This window comes from Gadus morhua, chromosome 3 (assembly GCF_902167405.1).
Source record: "Gadus morhua chromosome 3, gadMor3.0, whole genome shotgun sequence".
NCBI lineage: Eukaryota > Metazoa > Chordata > Actinopteri > Gadiformes > Gadidae > Gadus > Gadus morhua.
This window is the reverse complement of record NC_044050.1, coordinates 27301523-27319858: the sequence shown is the minus strand read 5'-3', so window position 1 is coordinate 27319858 and position 18336 is coordinate 27301523. Positions and strand designations below refer to the sequence as shown.

At 47.5% G+C, this 18336-nt stretch overlaps 1 protein-coding gene across 2 annotated transcripts in view; it reads right to left on the bottom strand.

Annotated features, from left to right (window-relative positions):
* LOC115540522 (N-alpha-acetyltransferase 15, NatA auxiliary subunit) overlaps nt 1–17951 on the bottom strand; it is a 38498-nt gene extending 20547 nt beyond the window's left edge. For both annotated transcript variants that reach the window (XR_003976205.1, XM_030351914.1), the window contains exons 1-18: nt 17735–17951; nt 14043–14127; nt 13787–13891; nt 12813–12970; nt 11188–11322; nt 9672–9825; nt 8545–8664; nt 8239–8334; nt 7971–8077; nt 7691–7763; nt 6890–7059; nt 5721–5873; nt 4524–4652; nt 3941–4154; nt 2264–2457; nt 1794–1902; nt 1239–1337; nt 695–838 (exon numbers count right to left, since the gene is read on the bottom strand). Coding sequence is in view for 1 of the 2 variants with exons in the window: in XM_030351914.1 (XP_030207774.1) it covers nt 695–838; nt 1239–1337; nt 1794–1902; nt 2264–2457; nt 3941–4154; nt 4524–4652; nt 5721–5873; nt 6890–7059; nt 7691–7763; nt 7971–8077; nt 8239–8334; nt 8545–8664; nt 9672–9825; nt 11188–11322; nt 12813–12970; nt 13787–13891; nt 14043–14127; nt 17735–17788 (2299 nt within the window). In the remaining variant the exon portion in view is untranslated. The remainder of the gene's footprint in view (nt 1–694; nt 839–1238; nt 1338–1793; nt 1903–2263; nt 2458–3940; nt 4155–4523; nt 4653–5720; nt 5874–6889; nt 7060–7690; nt 7764–7970; nt 8078–8238; nt 8335–8544; nt 8665–9671; nt 9826–11187; nt 11323–12812; nt 12971–13786; nt 13892–14042; nt 14128–17734) is intronic.
* Between the last annotated feature and the right edge of the window lie 385 nt (nt 17952–18336).

Here is an 18336-nt window from a genome sequence, read left to right as displayed (position 1 = left end):
TGAGAGGGTGAGACTGTGTTAGAGTGAGTGAGAGGGTGAGACTGTGTTAGAGTGAGTGAGAGGGTGAGACTGTGTTAGAGTGAGTGAGAGGGTGAGACTGTGTAAGAGTGAGTGAGAGGGTGAGACTGTGTTAGAGTGAGTGAGAGGGTGAGACTGAGTGAGTGAGAGGGTGAGACTGTGTAAGAGTGAGTGAGAGGGTGAGACTGTGTTAGAGTGAGTGAGAGGGTGAGACTGTGTTAGAGTGAGTGAGAGGGTGAGACTGTGTAAGAGTGAGTGAGAGGGTGAGACTGTGTTAGAGTGAGTGAGAGGGTGAGACTGTGTTAGAGTGAGTGAGAGGGTGAGACTGTGTTAGAGTGAGTGAGAGGGTGAGACTAGGTGAGTGAGAGGGTGAGACTGTGTTAATGAGTGAGTGAGAGGGTGAGACTGAGTGAGTGAGTGGGTGAGACTAGGTGAGTGAGAGGGTGAGAGACTGTGTTAATGAGTGAGTGAGAGGGTGAGACTAGGTGAGTGAGAGGGTGAGACTGTGTTAATGAGTGAGTGAGAGGGTGAGACTGAGTGAGTGAGTGAGAGGGTGAGACTAGGTGAGTGAGAGGGTGAGACTGTGTTAATGAGTGAGTGAGAGGGTGAGACTAGGTGAGACTGTGTTAATGAGTGAGTGAGAGGGTGAGACTGTGTGAGTGAGTGAGCCCCCTACCCGCCACTCGGTGGGGTATGGATCTGGAGTGCTTGGAGAGGTATTCCTGGTTGAAGCTGCTGGCGTTGCTGTCCCCAAACAGCCGAGTGATCTCCTGCTTCAGCACCGTGCGCACGGCCACAGGCAGGTCAGTGCTCTCCGACACTGCGACACACACACACACACACACACACACACACACACACACACACACACACACACACACACACACACACACACACACACACACACACACACACACACACACACACACACACACACACACACACACACACACACAGCTTATTAAATACGACCAGAGCCGTCACGTACCCGACACGATAACTTGCCGGGGCTTCAAGCAGAGTGTGGCGCTGGCAGGGGTGTGCCGTCGTTCAGCAAACCCTTTCATCCAAAGCACAGTGGGTATCGGTTTCAGATCTGTGTCACCGGGGCGCGGCCTCGTTGCTCAAGGACCCCCAGGGGGGGTAGACTGTGGAGGGGAATCGAACCCAGAACCTTTCAGCGGGGTGGGAGTCAGTCAAGGCAAACCCGTCCCCCTCACCTCCTTTGAAGAAGCGCACCAGACACTGGTGGAGCCAGGGGTTGTCCCGGTCGATGGCCACGGCCCTCTTGACGGACTGGAGCATCAGCAGGTACTTTTCTGAAGGGGGGGGGGGGGGGGGGGGGAGAAGACAGCACAACAGCTACAGTCAGCGGATTGCCTTCAGAAGAGGAAGATAACCTGGGAGAGCGACTGAAGGCACATGTTAAATAAAGTGACGATGTTCAAAACGGAGATGGATAGCAGCATAGCGCTGATCCGGTGGAGTCTTCAAAACAAACCAGACAACTCAGTAAAAAGCTCGAGCAGTTTCAAAGTATTGACATGTTTTTTGCGGTGCAGTAATGATAATGCTAAGCCCTACTCTCTGGTGAGGTCTTGTGGATGTGAATCCGCCCCGAATGCTTATGAAGTTACGCATTAATGCCTCAAACATGAACGCAACCTCATTTATTTTAATGGTAAGGAATGGTTGGACCCCGAGGGCAAACGCTGACTTAATGGAGCCTGTGCTCAAGACAAGTTCAGATGGGTAAAAAAAAAGAAATCTGGTACCTTTCCTGAAGTAGATCTCGAAAGCCAGCAGATGCGTGTCGATCTTGTCCCTCACCAGGTGCTTCAGTGGCGTCAAGAACTTGACCGCCTCTTCCAGGGGATTCTCTACCTGCAGACAGAGCACAGCGTATTGTTATGGTACGGACCTACACACAGATTCACGGTGGAAATCGTTTCCAAGAAGTGTTCAAAACATTCACCCATTCATGCAGTCACCCACCGACGGCGGTGTCAGCCACGCAGGGCGACAGCCAGCTCGTTGGGAGCAGTCAGGGTGAGGTGCCTTGCTCAGGGACACCTCAACCCTCAGCTAGGAGGAGGGGGGGGCCGGGGATCGAACTAGCAACCTTCCGGTTACAAGTCTACCCGCTCTACATCCTGAGCTACCGCCGCCCCAGTGTAGTCATCGATGACTTATCCACCGCGCCCCACAAACACACACACACACACACACACACACGCACACCCACCTTGGCCAGCTTGTCGGGGATGAGCTCCTCCTTGGGCCCTCCGATCTCCTCGTCGTCGTCCTCCTTCTTCTTCTTCTGGTTCTTCAGCTGCTTCTCCTTCTCGGCGGTCTTCTTCTCCTCCTCCAGCTGGGCCTTCTTCTGGGCCCGCCGCTGCTTGTTCCTCAGCTTCTTCAGCTCCTTGTCCGACAGGTTGGCTGGAGCGGCAGAGAAGAACCACCCGTTAGTGCTGCTGGCGGGGGTCTCATGACTGTACACTGACAAGAGCCCGTTTTCCCTTCACAGTTGTACACCCTCATCAACCTGGTTAGTACGACTGAATGCCTGAACTCTCCTTACGGTCGACCGGCCACCACCCCATCACCGATTTATAATGTTTTGCCTGTATGTATGCAAGTCGATTGTGGCCCCCATTGCCCTCCTGCTCATCCCTTGAACGAGGGATCCCCCACTCTGCGTTGCTTCTCTAGATCTCTTCCTTGCTGATTAAGGTTTTCTTGCCCTCTGGGGGGCTAAGGTCAGGGGGGTGTCATAAATACATGGCCTCTTAAGCCCTTGGAGACTCTACCGGTGATTAATGGCTACCCAAATATAAAATTGAACAGAATTTAAATCAACCCCTTGTAAGAGGAGTTTCTCATGCCTCTTACATAAGACAAATCCATGTCCTGAAAGGGGTAGTGCTGAACGATAAAAGGTAAAAAAATATTCTGTTGCAATTATTTTGACAGATAAAGTGATAGCGATATGAGCAACCCTAATAAGGGAATGATCTTTTTTTGGTCACAAATTAAAATTGAAGGGATTTTTTATTTTTTTTTTACATGATGTGACACGATGAAAAATAATTGTAGGTCCGGTCATCTGAGCAGCACTAGAGAGCACTTAATTTATAATGGTGGAAGCCATTTACATATTGTACCCTTATTAAATCCCCGCTCCTGCAATTTGGATATATTGCACCAGGCCATTACGATTGCGATAATATTTCTTATATAATTATTGCGCCGTAAAACAGCCTTAGAGGATACAACCTCCATATGCCACACACCACTATGTCTGAGCTCACAGCATCAGCCTAGGGATACTCTGCAGGTCTCATCGTCCATGGGGCCACCATGAACCACTGCACCTCAGTTCAAACAGATATCAAACAGATCTCAGAGCAGGTCTCACCCTGTTCCACAAAGTGTCCACAACAGATGCTACTACAAGGGGTAATGTTTGACGCAATTGGAAGTCAAAGCGTGATCTCAAAGTTTTCTCTGTGCAGACTTCTATGAACTGGTACATATGAAAAATAATAAACTGGTCGGCCTTCAGACCAGACCACAGGAGAAGAGAGTCTGAGTAGGGCTGTTCGATTATGTAAAAAATCATCATCAAATCACGTTTATTCAAACAATTATTTTTTGAGTTTGAAAACATGATGTATTTATTCAACATGTCTCTCTCAAAAACACTTTGTAACCGAGAACTTTGAAACCTTAAAAAAATATATCAAAAGTGGTCCAATATAACATTTTCAAATATGTATCCAGCTGCTGCACTTTCTATAAAACATTTAAAGAAACATTAAAATAAAATAATAATCAAAAACTCGATTATGTTTATTTTGTGATTGTTTGATGCTTAAATCGAAATCACGATCGAATTTCGATTAATTAAGGGGGGGTGTACCTGTGTCGGCCTGCATCTCCTTGCTGTCGTCGGTCAGCGGGTTGTCGTGGAGCCCCAGGTAGATCTGGATGGCGGTGCGCGCCGCCTTGTAGTAGAAGGGGTGCTGCCGCAGCAGGTCCTCCAGCTTCAGCAGGTCCACGTACGAGCGCAGCGTCATCTTACGCATGCAGTATGTGTGGAAGTCAAACTGGTCGTCCGTGATCTCCACAAAATGCTGCGGCCGGGAGGGGGGGGGGGGGGAAGAAGAGAGGAGGGTTAGGGAGGACCACACCTAAAATACTAAAAGGGGTGGTTTCATGCCACCAGGTGGGCGTGTCCTCCTAGATGTATGATGGCTAGATAAGCATCATTCGCCACAGGAGATTATTGTTAGAGGATCCTTTGTGTGTTACAGACTGGAGCCAAGCTTAATGCAGGAATGAAAACGGGCAGGTTGACTCCCAATTTGATGCCAGGCTAGATAAGCGTTGGTTTAGACCGAGAGACGAATATAAAAAAGGGAATCCTTTGCCTTTGACAGTCTCGTGCTCTCTGGCTCTCTCCTCGTTCAGGCCTAACGAGGAGAGCGGGGGTTCTCCCTTACCCTCTCGATCTCGTGGCACTTCTTCAGGGCGTCTCCATACTTGTTCATGCCCTTGTAGGCCAGGGCGCACTCCGTCTGGAACCACATGCACTGCATCTCGTTCAGGTTCTCCACCGCGGACGCACCCTCCTATGGGCATTGACAAAAGCAGATCCAGGGTTAGAAACACGGACGTTGATACTGGAGCTGTCAGTTAAACGCGTTATTAACGGCCTTAACGCAAACCAATTTTAACGGCGATAAAAAAATTATCGCGCGATTAACGCAATTGTTTTATTTAAAAAAAAAAATAATAAATAAATTCTTTTTTTCTTTGGCTCAAAACATAGAAGCAGTAGCCTGACTGCTATGTTCAAATGACATTTGTTCAAAGCAGTCGTTTAATTGCACTATAGGCTCTTTTTTTGTATCGTCCTGTTTTGATCAGTATATGCCAATGTTGTTATCAATAAAAAATCATTTGCACAAGGCAAGCCGATGCACTTCACCATGTTGATAAGATAATTAAAATGAGAAGAATTATGGGACAAAGAAATCAGGGGATATTTAGCATAGAAAAATAATTTGCGATTAAACGCGATTAATCGCGAGTTAACTGACATTAATGCGATTAATCACGATTAAATATTTTAATCGCTTGACAGCTCTAGTTGATACCCATTAGTTTAACAAAAATGTAATTGACAATTTGCATACAAATCAAAATGTATTTAGTTATGATTGACAAATGATAATATTTTCTGTTCTAGTTTGTCGAAAAACATATCAGTTTCACAATTATCCCAATAAAAGGATGGTTTAGTCTCTGTTTCTTATTGACACTTTACTACCCTTTATTATTATCATCCCCTTTTTAGTTTCTCTACTTAATACCTCCTTTTTTCCATTTATTTACTATTCCGATCTTGTTTGTGATGCTGCTCCTTATTTTTTTTACATATTTTAACTCATTTGTTATTTTGTCATCCTCATCTTTTAGTATCGCTTCTATATAATGTGACTGTCGAGGTACCAAGCGCCTAAGAACTTTACTCTTGTGTACCTGATGAGATGAAATAAAACACAAATCTGTACGGTAAGCTGTCTTCCTGCAGCATTGACCCATCTAATGCCTTAATCCAAGGCGTGCCCTCATAGGCGTCCCCCCCTCCCATGCAGCCAGCTGGCCGAGCCCAGCAGGGGGACCCCGACTCTCACCCGGGTGAACTTGGAGCACATCTCCTCGGCCTCCTTGACCAGGCCGGCCTTCAGCATGTACTTGGCACACTTGGAGTTGATGAAACGGTCGGCCGTGTCCAGCGCCTGGGCCTCGTCCATCCACTGGGCGGCCTCCTTGATGTTCCCGGCGTGCTGGGGAGAGGGGTTCCAGAGGGGTCAGAGGTCACCACACAACCTCCGGGGGGGGGGGGGGGCCGTTGTACTCGCGATCGAGACCGCGGTTGCGTTGTTGCGTGTAGAGATGTTCCGATACCATTTTTTTCCCTCCCGATACAAATTCCGACTCCTGAAGTTTAGTATCGGCCGATTCCGAGTATATACCGATACAGCATCTAGCATTGTAACTACTAATATCACTTGTTCTTAGTGAAGGGGCCTCTTACGACGACAGCTATGCATAGTTGGTTCACTTACTGTGATAATACTAAATATGATCTAGATAATTTACATTTATCATCTATCATTATTATAATACATTGGTATTCTTGTAGTTATGCGTCCATGCATCAATGTTTCTCCGAGTTGGCAGCTCAGCGCATGCAAGGTCGGAGATGACGCGTTTCCCACTCCGACTTTCCACCTCTGACCATTAACAAAGCATAACACCGCACGCACCATTTGATGTTCTTTGACTGTGTAATAAATTAACTGGTCACATGAAGGAATCGGATCGGAGCATAGACTTGATTACCGATACTGCATTTTAGCCAGGAGCCGAGGAACTTCCGATAACGGTATCGAAGCGACCTCCGATACCGGTATCGAAAAGACTTCCGATACCGTTATCGGAAAGACTTCCGATACCGTTATCGGAAAGACTTCCGATACCGTTATCGGAAAGACCTCCGATACCGTTATCGGAAAGACCTCCGATACCGTTATCGGAAAGACCTCCGATACCGTTATCGGAAAGACTCCCGATACCGTTATCGGAAAGACTTCCGATACCGTTATCGGAACGACTCTAATCATGGTTCATCAACAAGTGAAAACATCCGACACAAAGCCCACGTGAACCCCCAGCTTTCTGAAACATATACATCTCCCACGATCCTTTCAACGGCTGAACCGTCCGATACTGGCGTTGATCCCGGTATCAGAGCGACACTAGGCCTAGTCGTGTGCGAGGCGTCTGGACGAGCGGTTACCTTGTAGATCTTGGCCTTGATGACGAACAGCTCTATGAGCGTGGGCGTGCTCTCGATGGCGGCGTTGATGTACTCCAGGGCCAGTGTCTGCTGGCCCACCATGTTGTAGTGCTGCGCCAGGAAGTACTGCACCCACAGGAGGGTGGTGGGGGGCTCCTCCTTACCGCCGTCTGGAACAGCCAATCAGAGCACAGCTTGGAAAAAAAACCTCAAATGTTGACCGTATGGACGTTTACGTTTCGCCTACGCTTTTATCCAAAGCCACTCACAATAAGTACGTTGGTCAAAAGAGAAATTATGTATCGCTGTCGGTACAGTAAGGATGTTTATAGAAGCAAGCACTAACAAACGCTGGGTTTAGTGTCGGCTTAGCTCAGGAGGTAGAGCAGTTGTCTTGTATCCGAAAGGTTGCTAGTTCGATCCCCAGCTCCTCCTAGCTGAGTGTTGATGTGTCCCAGAGCAAGACATTTAACCCTAACTGCTCCTGACGAGCTGGCTGTCGCCTTGCATGGCTGACTCTGCCGTCGCTGTGTCAATGTGTGTATTAACCGATGTAAGTCGCTTTGGATAAAAGCGTCTGCTTAATGCCCTAATTGCACCCATTCCCCGTATAAAACGAAGACAGCTAGGACAATACGCTACACAATGCCACGTACCATTTTTAAGTGCAAGGACGTACAAGATAGAATACGTGTGTACATCAAGCACCAGGACGTACAAACATACAATAAGTACGTACATTAAAACAAGAACATAAATTGCAGTAAATAGTCGTAAAAAGGGTGTGGCTCTTCTACTCACCGTTCTGGTTGAACATTCGACAGCCCTTTAATGAGGTTTCATAGCCGACCACCAACTCTTCAATTATTGCGACCTAGAGAGGAGGTGAGAGGGCACAGGGTCAAAGGTCATGTGGGTCCCCACGGCTGTATGAGAGACGCTCGGTTGCAAGAAATAAACGCGACCTGGTGTCGTAGAAATATCACTCGTTACTATACAAATGATTAAAACCCTACTTAAGCGTCCTAAAAAGTTAGTTCTTCATCCCCAGGTACCCGAGGCGACCGTTCGGTAAACGCACCTTCTCTTTGTCGTGGTAGAGGGACTTGAGGGTGGTGAACACGGGCGGACATCCTTTACTGAAGTTCAGCCTCAGGTACCGGTCCAGACACTCCCGGAACTTCACGCCTGGACACCGAGACGGACAGGATTAGAAAAGGAAAAGGGGAAAAGGGTTTAACTTAAGGTCCTGTTGGGAAAAGGGTTTAACTTAAGGGCCTGATGGGAAAAGGGTTTAGCTTAAGGTCCTGTTGGGGAAAAAAGGGTTCGGAGCATCTGATTGGCCGCACCAGACAGGAAGTTGAGGGGTAGTCTGCGGGGAACCAGGCCTTTGGGATACTGCTCCCACGCTTCCTCGTAGATTTTCCGTTTCTCGTCAACCGTTTCTGAAAAAACACAAGAAATACCAAAAATATTTCTACGTCTTCACCCATAAAAGGAAGATTGAAAATCAAAACAAAAGATCTATATTATTAGGATTATATTTTAATATTCTTGCCAATGAAGTCTTGCCGGACACAAATGTTTAACATTCCAAGACAAACGCGATGCCATGGAGAAAGCATCACGTGTCTATGCGCGTGGATGTGCTGTACCTGCTTTCAAGGACTTCTCCAGGCCGTGGTAGTAGCACCAGTTCTCCGGGTTCCTCTCCTGCAGGTGGCGGTACACCTTTGTGGCTTCCTCCATGCGCTCCAGCCTCAACAGCAGCTCCCCTATGAGAGACAGGGAGGAGGAGGAGGAGGAGGAGGAGGAAGAGGAGGTTAGCACACTGGAGCTCCTCTTCACTGCGGACGCATCGCAGCGTACCGGCATGGAGCAGGAGGTCTGAGTGAACGCTAGAGTAGTTCCGATAACGATAGCCGTAACGGAAAATCCCGCCGATACTTCAAATGCAATATTGGGTATCGATACCATATCGGTGGCGATCCGATGCCATCACGTGACTAGCTCATTTACTAAACAGGCAGAGAACATCGGAAACCAGTGCGGTGTTATGCTGTGAAATCTCAGACCTACGTGCGTATGAGCTACCAAGTCGGAAAAACATTGATGCATGGACGCCTAACTACGAGAATACAAATGTATTATAATTATAGATGTAAATGATCTAGTTCTAGATTATGTAATTATGTGCTTATAGCTGCTTAAAAATAGTGATTAAGGAGATCCATCCTGCAAGGTGTTTTGAGCACTGGCGAGCGAAAAGGTGGTCAAACAAATCCAAAATATCGATTGGGGTCACACTGAAGCCCACATCATCGTAGCGCTTACGGATCAATACGGCCAGTCTGCATGCACTCTGTGAAACAGGAAAACACATCTGCAGGGCGCGAGTGTAAAAGACCTCACCGGCTAAGATTAAGAGTCTTATTCCGGGATCAGAAGACAGGAATACGGACCAAGTCGTACCAGATTCTGCCGTTAACAGCGTTGCATGAGATTTCGAAACGTTGGATAGTGCCGTCACATCGAGTGTTTTCGCAGTGTTTGAAAACTCCTACAAGACGTACACTTTACATTTAGGGCATTTAGCAGACGCATTAGCAGAGTCCAAAGGGACTTCAAATATTGCATTTGTCAGAACAAAGGAATCAATATATCGGTGCCAGTACGGTGAGGCCAACCGTGAAAGACAAAAGAACGTTTAAAACGTTGTGTAGTCCGATCCTTGCGTTGCCGAGAGGCCAGCGAGGGGGAAGGGGGGGGAACAGTGACCCACCTCGTGTCTCCTCCACCGCCAGCTTGTCACAGATCTGCTTCTCGTAGTTGGAGAGATGCTCCAGGGCCTCTTTGTTCAGGCCCGCCTCCCGCAGCACCTGGTTCTGGTACAGCAGCAGCTCGCTGTACTCGTAGTCCACTTTGTCCGGAGACGTCTGGACCACCACGACGGACAGACAGACAGACAGACACGGAGGTTACAAGAGATCCCCTTCATTCGTTTCATAGGCAGCACGGGGCTCAGGAGGGAGAGCGGGTTGGCTGGTAACCGGAAGGTTGCCGGTGCGATCCCCGGCTCCTCCTAGCGGAGTGTCGAGGTGTCCCGGAGCCAGAGACTATAGCTGGCTGTCGCCCTTGCGTGGTTGACACCGCCGTCGGTGTGTGAATGTGTGCATGAATGGATGAATACTAAGCAATGTTGTTAAGCGCCTTGAGTGGGCACTGGTTAGAAAAGCACTATATAAATGCAGTCCATTTAGGTTATGAATTGTACGATACGAGTACACTGCATTCATGAATGTGTATTTATAGGTTAATATGGATACTTTGTTAATTGGTCAATGTTAAACTGTTTACCTCTCAGGTTATAGATTATACTTTAATGTAATTAGTGAAAGGCTTCAGAGAAGAGGATGCGTGTGTGGCAGTGTCCCACACAAAAGAGCAACTTTGCAAAAATCCCTCGCCGGACTGTTGGTTTGATGTCTGCACGACAGCTTTTTCTCCGAACGTCTGACTTTCGGTATAGCCTTCAGAAACATGAGTACCGGTACGGAGCCACGTCTATATTTAGACGGTCGTTGATCTACATCCAATCAGCCACGGCGTCGTGGGGGGGGGGGGGGGGGGGGGTGGAGAACTACAGTTGACAGGAAAGGTGCCACCACAGCACTCCGAACTGTGTTCCGCGTTGCCGTGCCGACGGCATAAAGACAGGATGCAGCCAGGCCTTATCAGAAGCACGCCAGGGAACAGGCGGCCCTGGACTCACACTGAGGGCGTACGTGGGCTGTGTTTAACAAATCTGTAGAGAGGGAGGACTGCAAGACCTCTTTGTTTGCTGATAACAGTATTTTGTACATTGATGGCCAGAATTCTAGGGCAGCGGTTCTCAAATGGGGGAACGCGCACCGTACCCCTGGGGGTACTTTGGAGTTCTGCAGGGGTAACTTTTTCTAGCTTTTATTGGCAAAAAGTTGCATGAAGCACAGGCCCATGTTTCTCACTAAATCGTGAGCATTTACACCCTTTTAATGTTAATGTTTACACTGCCAAATAGAACGCACACTACATTATTTATGTTAAAAATGTTTTGTTCGAGTGAAGGGGGTACTCAGCTGAAAAACATATACCCCCTCTTTATACTCCAAGAGGGGGTATACTAGTAGAAAAAGTTTGAGAACCACTGTTCTAGAGGATAACCCAAATCGGTCCGTTTGGTACAACATCTCTCGTTTCGTTCCCTCAAAGCGCGAGGTGCTTTCGCCGTGCGAGGGGGCACACGGGCGGGGTCCCACCTGTTGCGTTTTCCTGAACTCCTCGATGATCTTGGCAGCCATCTCGTAGTCCTCCAGCAGGTGGTAGGCGATGGCGTAGCCGATCCAGGAGGCTCGCTGGGCCGGCCGCAGCTGGAGCAGCTGGTAGCGGGTCTCCTGGGGAGGCGAGAACAGACGTCGGAGACATGAGCGCTCACGTTAGATCCCACTACACCTCAGAGGGGGGAGGTTTAGGGGCCAGGCACTCCCATGAGCGCGCTTGGGTTTTATGGGTTGGCAGGCGATGGAAAGAGGACGACAACGGACGTACAAAGCTGAAGCTTCAGGGCTTTACTCTAAATAGTTCTGCCAACTTTTGTGATGCAATGCGAGTGGCCACGGCCGCAGAGTGGGCGTCTGCTGCACACTTGTTCAGATTTGAGCGCCAACGGTAAAACAAAGGGCTACTGCGGCAGGTTCTTTCGACGGTAACACGCACCCATCCACGATTCAATCCATCCCCTCCTATCGGTTCTGTTCGGTAAATTTAAACAAGCCTCAGCCTTCTTAGTAGTGTGTCATGTCTCGTAAAGTGACTTTGCGTTTGGAGAAAAGACCTATATACAAGGCCTTTCACACGTCGGCCTTGCACCGTAAGTCGGACACTCTCCGAATACCAACCGGTTGGGCTCAATGTGTTCACCCAAATGTCAGAATCTGCCCCTCCGGAGTTCAACGTACCAGGGCCCTAGTGTGAAGTCCAGACAATTGGAGAGTGAGCGAGCGTGCTGACGTTTCTGTCCTGTGACTGGTGCGCAACCAGGAGCACAGAGTGTTCCTGCTTCGTACTTTTTCCTTTTGCCTGTGTTTTAAGTTCCAACTTCTTTTCACCCTTCTGTTGATATTACAGGATACGTTAAATAAATGCAGTATTGATACCGCCGCAAAGAGGGTGGGTAACCTCGCCCGCCATCTTCGACGTGTTGTAAACAAAACCCTTCGACTACCGCTGTATTCTTTATGCGTCACGTACTGCCTCCCACACGCTGCACCCTGGGGCCACCCCTCGCCTCAGAGATACTGAGATACTGAATATGTGGGAACACGTCTGGGGCGGCTTGTGTCCTGTACCATGTCTGCAACACGCAACTCCTGATTTATTTTTTAGTTCTTGTGCGAAAGGCCTTGGGGCGGCAGTAGCTCAGGAGGTAGAGCCGGTTCACTGGCGACCGGGAAGGGTGCTAGTTCGATCCCCGGATCCTCCAAGCTGAGTGTCGAGGTGCCCCTGGGCAAGACGCCTCGCCCTGACTGCTCCCGACGAGCTGGCTGTCGCCCTGTGTGGTTGAATCTGCCATTGGTGTGTGAATGAAGTTGCTTTGGATAAAGCTTCAGCAAAATCCCTCAAGTGTAAAATATAACCGGAAAGTCGCTAGTTCGATCCCCGGCTCCTTCTAGCTGAGTGTCGAGGTGTCCCTGAGCAAGGCCCCTCACCCTGACTGCTCCAAATGAGCTGGCTGTCGCCCTGCGTGGTAGACTCGTCCGTCGGTGTGCGAATGTGTGAATGAATGAAGTCGCTTTGGATAAAAGAGTCAGCAGAATTCCCCTCAATGTTAATGTACTGCTACGCTGTGAACTGCGTTTCACCAGGCGTGCTGCGGCCCTCTCACCCGATAGCCCTCCAGGTCCCTCATCTGGATCTGCAGCAGGGAGAGGTCGCGCAGGATCTGCAGGTTGTCCTTGTCCCACTTCAGGGCGTTGCGGTAGCACTTGATGGCCTCGTCGTACTTCTTGTCCGAGCGCTGCAGCAGCCCGTACACGTGCCAGCCTGGGAGAGGGTTAAGGGCCGAACGGACAGACACAGACACTCACACTCTCTTGTAGGGCTGGGCGATTAATCAAATGTTGATCGCGATTTCATTTTTTGCGTCAAACGATCACAAAATTAACATAATCGATTATTATTATGTTTTATAAAAAGGGCACAACAGCTGCATATCTGTATATCTTTGTAGATTGGAACATTTTCTTTTTGACCATTCCGTGTATTTTTTTAAGGCGAAATTTGAAGTTCTGTTACAAAAAGAAAATCTGAGACATGCAGAATAAATACATTTTTTCCAAGAAATCGTTTGAATGATCATGATTTCAATATTGACCAAAATAATTGTTATTATGCTTTTTCCCTTAATCGAGCATCCCTACTCTCGCTGTTCCTATACTGCTTACAACTCCAAGGCTGGATAAGTACATTAAAGCTAGCGTACATTCTCTGAAGTACACCCGACGCACTCACAGCATCAAATCCCATGAGCTATTTCAAAATGATTACCAATACCAACTAGGCCAGAGAACCCGTTTATAAGGAACAAACCCAGATTGGATTGATTGATTTGATTTATTCTATGTTGTTGTTGTTTTTTTTTTTTACAAAAGCGTAAAAAATAATGCAAACAAAAAAACGACGAATCTTGTAGTAAAACAAAGTTCCAAGTAAGTGTAAAACCAAAAGGGCAGGCAGCAGTGACAAAGTGACTTTGTGCCTGTTTGGAACCGACTTCAGATAAGAGTCAGCTACTCAAACGCTGCACGTCAACACACGTACGTACATGCACACCCCGAGGGAGAGGTTGACCAAGGATACAGACATGGCTTTTGAGATCGTTGCGCAGCCCTCTTCTCACCAGGTCATACGCGTCTTCCTTCTTCCCTAGACAGTTGAGGGTTAGGCCTTTCATGGCCAGGGTCTCTGAGGGACAGAAACAGAGCAGAAAGAGAGAGAGAGAGAGTGAGAGAGAGAGCGGTGGGCATGGGGTAGGGGGAGAGGACTGAGATTCTGAAGGCTGTGCGAGGTGCAGATGTGTGGTTCTTCACAGCGACGTGGCTCGCACAGTACTCACCTCCATGCTCGGCGAACTTGGGGTTGGACAAGATCTGTTTGCAGAACTTGAGTCCATTTCTGTACTGTTTGTGTTCGTAACATCGCTGTAGACAGAGAAGCAGAAGGAAGGACATCAATGCGAGTCAGACAAAACAATTACAATCAGGGCATTTAGCAGACGCTTTTATCCAAAGCGACTTACATCGGTTCATACACACATTGACACATCGACGGCAGAGTCAACCATGCAAGGCGACAGCCAGCTCGTCAGAGTTAAGTGTCTTGCTCAGGGACACATCAACACTCAGCTAGGAGGAGCTGGGGATCGAACTAGCAACCTTTCGGTTACAAGACAACTGCTCTACCTCCTGAGCTAAGCCGACCCCCGCTAAAACGACAGCCACTCACTGCTGCGACATGTAAGGAAGTGACAAGTGCCAGGGGTCCGCAGGCTGCAATGACTGGTGGACATCATTGATTAATGATCAATATTGGACAGTGTGATCAATTTCAAACGGCCAAAAGCTGATGCATCATAACACCTGCTAGGAGAAGATTGAGACTGCGTTCTAAAGCCGGTATGGCAGGCAACATGTATCGACTCTCCTTCCATTTGCATTATGCCCCCTAGTAACAGAAACCTTGATACCATGATGTGATTTATTGGTTAATCGTGGTAACGGTCGGCCTTCAGAACAGACTGCAAATCCTCTGCAGCAGCACTTAGCCCACTACCAAAATGACCAGCTCTCTGCTTTGGTGTTATATTTAGGCACATATTGTACAATCACTACCATTCCCTACTGTCCATTTAAACTGATCACAGATTACTGTGTCTGCGTGTGTGTGTGTGTGTGTGTCAGACAGAGAGGGGGGGGGGGGGGGGGGGGGGGGGGGGGATGGCAGATGGCATTTCTTTGACCTGCTAAGAACCCCACTAACGCCGACGAGCGAGGACCTCAGTTAAACACATGGAAAACCCAAGCCCTGTACAACTCACTGGGGATTATTCTCGTCATTAGCAAACTGGGAGCAATGGCCTTTTTATGGAGCAACCGATTAGATAAAGGGTCCGTTCCCACATTATAATATTGTACTGAGACCTTAAACTAATGTCACATGCGAAGGATCACCAGAGAATATCGTGGGCACCCATTGGGTCCAGTCCCCTGGCAAAGGGACGCTCTGGGGATGCGAACCAATAGGACCTGCCCCTCATATTGTGGAAAAAGATCCAAGATCGATCAAGATTTGCGTGCAGCGCAACTTAAAACATTGAAAGTGAGGGATTAAATGTGATATTACATTGCAAGCAATGGCGTAAGCCTTGATATGCCAAGCCAAAGACCAATGTGCCGAAGATTGATTTCAAAGAGTTTTAAATCCATCCATCCATTGAATTTTTGTATCAAGGCTTGGAAGGTGGCACACAGCTCATGGTGATATGCCCGTCTTGTCATTTGTGTTGACAATCCATCTCTATTTATGAGCATCAGGTTCACAGTGACATGGACCACCGCCCCTCCTCACCCGGTCCTGTAGATGACACCTAGGGGTCAGTTCAGCGAGACACACAAGATCAAGATGTGTACACTTGCGTTAATGCGTGTATACTTATGAAGTTTAAGGGAACTTTGTGACATCATTGTGCTGGCTGTAGTTATCCAACACGTCTTTTGACAACACCCAAAATAGATTTGGCCACTTGAGAGAGGGATGCAAGAATCCTACTTGTGTCTGGGACAAGTCAATATCAGGTGCTATACAAAACACCATATAAAACCACCACAACATTCTCTTCCCCAGAGCTAAACAACATATTATAAAGTCATTGAGGGAGTGGTGGCACAGTAATGTAATATCATCTATGTAGGGTCTCTAGGCTATGAAACTGTTGTGGGAAACCCAGCACACTGAAGCCAATTCAGTGAGTGACAGATACAGCCATCGCCATGCCAATGAATGATACTTTAATAATGGCCTAAACATCCCAGTTCTAGGCAGCAGTAAAAAAAATTACATCGTTACCTATAACTAGAATGTCAGACACTCCAAGTTGTGTATTGTACACATAGTTTACTTTCCAATGAGTAGTCACTTCAGGAAACAGTCTACATAACAGTAACAGCAGGAACTTTTGAAAACAGAGGGTCCTCGGTATATTAATCTCCTCACATTTTTTAAAAATAACCTGCAACGCTATATTTTAAAAAGGGCTTTGCTTAGGCAGCTTGTTACCGTTGGGGGTACGCCAACAGAGAACAGCACCGACCATGCTGGAATAATACAATAGAACAAAATCTAGTGCCAATAACACACTGGAGTTCTGCCCGACTTCGAAAAATGCACTTGGGCAGAACGCTTGGCACCAGACTTGGATAGACTAAAGACCAAAAGGATGGCGTTCACCCGCCAAATTGATAAGCATCTAAAAAAGAATGCAAAAATGAGGTATAATTAAGTAGTTAAAGTTGAGCTTGTCAACAGGTAGATGTACTACAAAGAAGAATCAACCAGTAAGTGTTCCTATTCAACATCGATGTTTAAATGGTCAAACTTGGGGAAAAGTAGAAAGCATTGGGTAACCCCAAGGCTTGTCTTCACTAGTGTGCAAAGCTGCAACGCTACGCGCTGATTTCCTGGATAGCAAATGACGACCTTGGACGAAGTATGCAGATATATACTGTACACTGTAATACGGCATAGAAGATCCTATCTTATATGCAAATTTGCAATAAAAAGAAGGAGACATGAAAGAAGGGAGTTTCCGGTTTGGTAAAAATCACAGTTTTGCTACTGCTCATCCATGCTCAATTTATTGTGAAGGGTTGCCATGCGAATCCATTAACGATGTATGCATTCCCTTTTTTGTATGTTGTTTAACTTTCAAAGGACGGTCATATTGACCGGATCAGGAAACGTCTACAAGAACACTGTGTGCAAGTAAGTGCAACGGGTGGATGTCTGGCCGGTGGCTATAACAGGGTGCTTCCACTGTAGGCCTGAACTCCAACTACATGGGGTGATGTTACGAGCCAAAAATGTGCTGACACAATAACTTCAATTCCCCTATTCACTCCACTCATGCACTGCTCTTCTCTGTGCAAGACCATGTGCAGACCTAATGAGGATAACGTTATGGGGGCTGACTGCACTATAACTCGTACTTCTGAGCTGTCAGATCACGACCAACGTTACTACTACTGTTACTACCGGATGCTTGTGAGAATAACTGATTCAAATGAGTGCAAGTGGTCAGACACCGGTCCCCACATGTGCGATCGGAACGTCACTAAACCGGCTACCGGTGTCCCCCTAAGCACACGGGTGAGCCGGTGCTGTCATCCTGAGTCGCACTAGAGCCACAGATAGCGCACCTAGCGAGCTAGCCATCGTGGGACACGGCTGTTTGACAAGTGGAGAGGCCCGGGTGCTGAAGTAGCACTATTAAAGCAGATATCAACTCGCGTCTGACCCACACACACACACCGTCCCGGGTACACCAGGCGAGAAAAGCGGACGCAAAACAGACGCGTTAAACCTCTTTAGAGTTTGTAATAGTGACACTGCGAGGCATGCCTAGATTAGCATGTCCATTCAATGATGCCATTTTGCTAAGCTAAGTAGCTACGGCTAATGCTAACTAGTTGTGCTAGCCGAAATGAGATGGGTATCGCGGACTGATTTAAAAAAATACAACTAGTATCTTACCAAGATCCTCTTAAAGAGCGCGTTTTCCTTCGGCGGTAGAGTTATTGTCGGCATTGTTGTGGTTTGAGATCAGTTCCTCGGCTCGACCTCAGCACATGTAGCTAAAGTTAGCTCGACTTCAGTCAAAGCGAGCGGAGAGCGGAGCGATCTTCTCGACAGCTCGGCCCTTGTTCTCCTAAGTCACTCCGCTCGATGGCTCGGCGCTCCCCGCACGCCCTGCCGCTCCTCACGTGGGGACGACGGGACGAGGCGCCAGTCAAAATGGCCGCGTCGTTTTTTGTATGCGATTGATGGAAAGGTGAATGTAGATATCCATATATCACATTAATGCCATGTGAAGTGTGGAATGGCTTCTGTTATAGAAGGCGAAATAGTATTGTGGCAACTATTAACTACTATAAGTTGTATTCTTTCTTTATTATTCTCTACAAACTTTGGGCCCCTATCCTTCCACAATTGTTCACCTATTCCAATTTTAAAATGTTCAGATGAGCTTGTTGAGCTAGCTTCTCTTCTATTCAGATACAACTAATTAAAACTTTTAAGGTATATATATATTTTTTTTTTACAATAGAAGTCAATGTCATTCTTTGACACTTCAA